Source organism: Callospermophilus lateralis, chromosome 9 (assembly GCF_048772815.1).
Source record: "Callospermophilus lateralis isolate mCalLat2 chromosome 9, mCalLat2.hap1, whole genome shotgun sequence".
In the NCBI taxonomy this organism is placed as follows: domain Eukaryota; kingdom Metazoa; phylum Chordata; class Mammalia; order Rodentia; family Sciuridae; genus Callospermophilus; species Callospermophilus lateralis.
Window position 1 is genome coordinate 30,961 of NC_135313.1, and position 5,177 is coordinate 36,137.

Here is a 5,177-nt window from a genome sequence, read left to right on the forward strand (position 1 = left end):
GGGCCTGGAAGGTGGGGGAGGTGGGCACACTGTGCCACCAGAGGCAAAGGGGGGCTCCTGGAACCTTGCCAGGGGGTGCCTCTTCAAGTGACGGGGCACCTGCACATTCTGTCGACCTCTCGGGTCATGCAAAGTGACACGAGGCACAGAGGAGCCAGGAGGGGCGTGGGCTCGGCCGGCTCCCTCTCTGCATCCCCTTGTCTGCCTGGGTGAGGCTTCATGAGCAGAAGAGGGCTGTCCTTGAGACCACAGGATGTCACACACCCGGGAGCGCCCAGCCTGCACGGTCCAGCAGCCCTCACCTGATGACCAGGAGAATGAGACAGAGAACAGGGCACTCACAGCTCTGTCCTCCTCCCAGGCCATGGCGTCCCCCAGGATCGAGGCTGTCATCCGGGACAGGCACAGGATGGGGGAGTGTCCCATGTGGGAAGAGGAGACCGGGCAGCTGGTGTTTGTGGACATCAACACCAGGACTGTGTGCTGGTGGAACCCACTCTCTGGGGAGGTGCAGACTTAAGTGGAACTGGGGCCTGCAGATGGTGGAACAAAGGAAGTGGGCCTGGGGGGCTGCAGAGGGTCGGACAAAGGAAGTGGGTCTGAGAGGTGGAGACTTTGGGCCAGAGGAAGTGGGCCTGGGGCCTGCAGAACATGGGTCTGAGGAAGTATGGGTCCCCTGGAGATTCAGGTGCTCCTGGGAAGGGAGCTGTGAGACCATCCTATGTGCCCAGGGCCCCGTGTCCCCTGAAGTCCTAGGGCTCGTTTAGCTTTGAAGCTGTCCTGCCTGCTTGTGGACCCATGTCCCTGAGATCCTAGGGCTCGTTGGTACCTTTGCCACAGGTGTCCAGCATCACTCGTGGCCTGAGGGTTGCAGGGGCCCAGCGGGGCACCTGCTTCTTCAGCACCTGTCCCCCTGCTCCAGAGCCCCTGAAGTGTGGGCTGTCACACCCTGGGCACAGGACAGACCATGGGGTGGGAAGTCCTGGTGTATAGCTATAGTTGGAAGGACCAAAGCCGGGCTTGCTGTCATCCAGGTTAAATCCTGGAAACACTGACATCCTCCTGGCTGCTGTGTGGAGCCTGCACCTGGCTCTGACCCCAGGTTATGCCACACATGCACCTGTCCTGACTCAGGAGCTAGGGTGGGGGTGACTGTGCATTTTCCAGGCTCATGTGTGTGCATGGACCCACACACCTGGGAGGTACCTGTGTGTCTGTGGGGCTTGCATACCTGTGTGGACTGCTGAACCCTGTGGATTCACACACCTGGGAGATACCTGTGTGTCTGTGGGGCTTGCACACCTGTGTGGCTGATGACCCCTGTGGGCTCACACACCTGGGAGGTACGTGTGTCTGTGGGGTTTGCACACCTGTGTGGCTGACGACCCCCGTGGGTTTTCTGAGGAGCAGAAGCAGCACTCTGGGAACATCCCCCACTCACCCTCCCCCTCCCCAAGGGCAGGTGCCACTGTCCCCCTTGCAGATCAGGGCTGGCCCCAAGTCTGTGTCTGGCCTCAGGCACCCTCCTGTGGAGCCTGCCCGAGGCCCAGCATCCTACCCGAGGGCTCAGGGGCACCCCCGGCTCTCACACTGGCACTGACGTGAGGAGAGGCCAGCGCTCTCCACTCCTGCAGTCCTGGTGGCCCTGCAGGCAGGCTTGGCAGCCTCCAGTCCCATCTGGAGGCCCTGTGGTGGCCATCGTGGGGAGGGGGTGCAGAGAGGTGGTCCACGCAGGTCCAGTCCTGTGCTGAGACGTGCTCTGTGCCCTGATGGTGCCTCCTGGTGGGAGCCCCGTGGGTGGAGTCTCCTGGAGAAGCAGCAGCCGGGCCACCCTGCTGTCCTCTGTCCTCCCAGGAGACCCTGTTGGCTGTGTGGCTCTGTGCAGAGAGGGCAGCTACGTGGTGGCCTCTGGCACCTGCCTTGGCCTCCTGTACTGGGAGAAGGGGCAGGTGGAGTGGGCGGCCTGGTTGGACCAGGACAAGCCCCACAACAGGTTCAACAGCGGGAAGGTGGACCCCGCCGGGAGGTTTGTGGCAGGTGGGCTGCTGAAAGGACTGGCCCAGGCCACCTGCAGAGCCTCCCATCATGGCGGGTGCCAGCTGGGTGGGGACCTCAGGAGCCCTCCCCAGGCTGCTGGCAAGCGGCCCCCGGGGGCCATGCAGGTGCTGGGCAGCCCACAGGTTCCCTCCTGCTCCAAAGCCCATGGCTTCCATGTCATTCTTCCCAGATCCCTGCCCAGAGAGGACCCTGGGAGGGTCGAAGCAGCCAGGGTGGGGCAGTGGCCAGAGGCCATTCACATGCGGCTGAGGGCCCTGCACCTCTGCCTGAGCAGGACTCTTCCCAGTGGAACATCCCTGGGGTCCCCCTTCGCCCAGCACAGAGGCTCACTCACAGATGCCGCCTGAGGGCCATCCTGCCTGCTGTCCCCCGACTGAGGGTGACCACAGCTCTCTGCACAGCGGGTCTGTGTGGGGTGGGCAGGACAGGGTGGGGTGCTGACCACTGACCTTCCACTCTCTCCAGGCACCATGCCAGAGGCGTCCGCCCCAGGAGTGTGGGAGCCGGGGCAGGGCTCCCTGTACACACTCTATGCTGACCGCTCCGTGGTCAGATAGCTGGACCAGCTGGGCATCCCCAACGGGCTGGACTGGTCCCTGGACCATCACAGTCTCTACCACGTGGACGGCCTGGGCTACTCTGTGCGGTCCTATGACTACGACGTGCAGACAGGAGGCCTGGGTAGGGGCCACCGTTGCTAGCCCCCCACGCCCTCCCCAGAGGAAGGCCTCCGTGGCCAGCCCCCACACCCTCCCTGGATGGGGCCACCGTGACCAGCCCCCCCACACCCTCCCTGGGGTAGGAGCCTCCGTGGTCAGCCCTCACACCCTCTATGGGTGGGGCCACCATGGCCAGCCCCCATGCCCTACCTGGGCGGGGCCTCCCTGGCCAGCCCAGCAGGCCCTCCCTCAGGTATGGGCCTCTGTGGCCAGCCCCCCATACCCTCACTGGGGTAGGAGCCTCCATGGCCAGCTCCCCACATCCTCCCTGAAGTACGGGCCTCCATGGCCAGCCCCATAAGCCCTCACTGGGAGGGACCAACCATGGCCAGCCCCCCATGCCCTTCTCGGGGAGGGCCTTTTATGGCCAGCCCCCCACACCCTCCTGAGTCCCCTCCTGGGGTCCCAGATGCACCACGGGGTCTGTCACTCCCTCACGTTGTTGAGGCCACACTATGTCACCCCCTGGTCTGGGCAGTGAGGGGCCACGCGCCTCTGTCCGTCCTGCCGCAGCAAACCCACGACTGGTGTGCCAGCTGGAGCCAGAGCAAGGCATGCTAGATGGGCTGTTCATGGACACCACGGGGACACTCTGGGTGGCCTGCATTGATGGAGGCAGGGTGATCCGCATGGACGCCGAGACAGGTGTGTGCACAGGGCAGTCGGTCAAGGAGGGGCCATGGGGTGCTCTGTGCCACGGTGTTCAGGGTCCAGGAGTGGGACCACTTGCTTGTCCAGCTACAGGGGGACCTGTGCAGATGGGCAGTGCAGGGAACACAGGGGCTGATGTAGAAAATGACCACAAACCAGCGGTTGAAAACTACAAGACCTTGTCCTCTCCCACCCTGGAGGGCGGAGGCTGGACTAGGGTCACAGGCTGAGCTCCCTGCACAGGCTCCAGGGGGCTCCTCCTGCCTCTCCAGCTCCTGGGCTCCAGGTGGCCCTGGGCTGGTGGCCCCTCCCTGCAGTCTCTGCCTCCGTCTCCACGGGGCTCCTCCTCTGGGTCTGTGTCCCCTCTTCTGTCTCTTGGGAGGACACGGCCATTGCATGAGGGCCACCTGACCCAGGAGGAGCCCATCTCAGACCCTTCACTAACGACCTCTGCAGAGACCTGTTCCCACACCAGTCCCACTCACAGGTTCTGGGGTGCAAATGTGCACAGGACCCACCTCTTACCATGGTGTCCAGTTCCCTCCATGAGCTCCAAAGAGGCTCCTCCTGCCTCTCCAGCTCCTGGGCTCCAGGTGGCCCCTCACTCCAGTTTCTGCCTCTGTCTCCATGGGGCTCCTCCTCTGGGTCTGTGTCCCCTCCTCTGTCTCTTGGGAGGACATGGCCATTGCATGAGGGCCCCCTGACCCAGGAGGAGCCCATCTCAGGACCCTTCACTAACGACCTCTGCAGAGACCCTGTTCCCACACCAGGTCCCACTCACAGGTTCTGGGGTGCAAATGTGGACAGGACCAACCTCTTACAATGTGTCCAGCTCCCTCCAGGAGACTGGCCTCTCCAGCTCCTGGGCTCCAGGTGGCCCTGCTGACCCCTGCAGTCCATGAGGAAGGGCAGACTTGGGGATCAAGTGCTGCAGGTGCCAGGGAGAACCAGCCGGCCCAGGGCCCCACTGGGGAGTGGACACAGTCAGGCAACCTGGGGTCCAGCAGCAGATGGGTGGCTGGGCTTCAGGGATGTACCTGAGCTTTACTCACAGGGACGCGGCTGTGCACCCCGGAGATGCCAGTGTCCAGGGTGACGTCCTGCTGTTTCGGAGGGGCTGACTACTCCGACCTGTACGTGACCTCTGCAGCGGACAGCCTGAGTCCAGAGCAGCTGTTGCGGGAGCCGCAGGCAGGACACGTCTTCACGGTCAGTGGGGTGTCCCTGCCAAGGTCAGCTTGGCTCCCGGCCATGGCTGCTCGGCCAGGTGTAACGCATCTTGACCTAGGGGACTGAAGTGGGCTTGGCAGCATCCATGGGGACATCTGTTCACCTGGAAAACAGCCCTCCCAAGGCCCCATGTGCCCTGCTGTACACAGAGACGTTTACGGGAGGTTTAGGAAGCTGGTGTGGCTGGCACTGCCGTGACTGGTGCTGCCGGGAGACTCAGCTGTGCCCAGGGACTCACCTCCACCCTCTCCTCCCGCAGGTCCTGGGCCTGGGGGTGAGAAGCCTTGCATCCTGCCACTTCTCTGGCTGAGGAACCCCACCGTCCAATGCAGCTTGAGCCAGGCCTCCGTCCCTGGGGTCAGGCCAGGCTCGGCTCTGGCAGGGCACTCCCTGCCTGACCGCTGTTCACAGCTGATAATAAATGTGGCCACCTCAACGTCATCTGTGCAGCTGCTGCCCTGGGATGTGGTCCCCCACAGGACTGCCCCATGCTATGTCCAGTGTCACCCAGCTTCAGCT

General features: G+C 63.7%; 1 protein-coding gene across 1 annotated transcript; it reads left to right on the forward strand.

Annotated features, from left to right (window-relative positions):
- The first annotated feature begins 1,769 nt into the window (after window positions 1-1,769).
- LOC143407206 (regucalcin-like) lies at window positions 1,770-4,968 on the forward strand. Its single transcript, XM_076866338.1, has 5 exons — window positions 1,770-2,162; window positions 2,616-2,739; window positions 3,291-3,422; window positions 4,483-4,637; window positions 4,918-4,968. The coding sequence occupies exons 1-5, from the start codon at window positions 1,770-1,772 to the stop codon at window positions 4,966-4,968; spliced, it is 855 nt and encodes a 284-aa protein (XP_076722453.1).
- The last annotated feature ends 209 nt before the right edge of the window (window positions 4,969-5,177 follow it).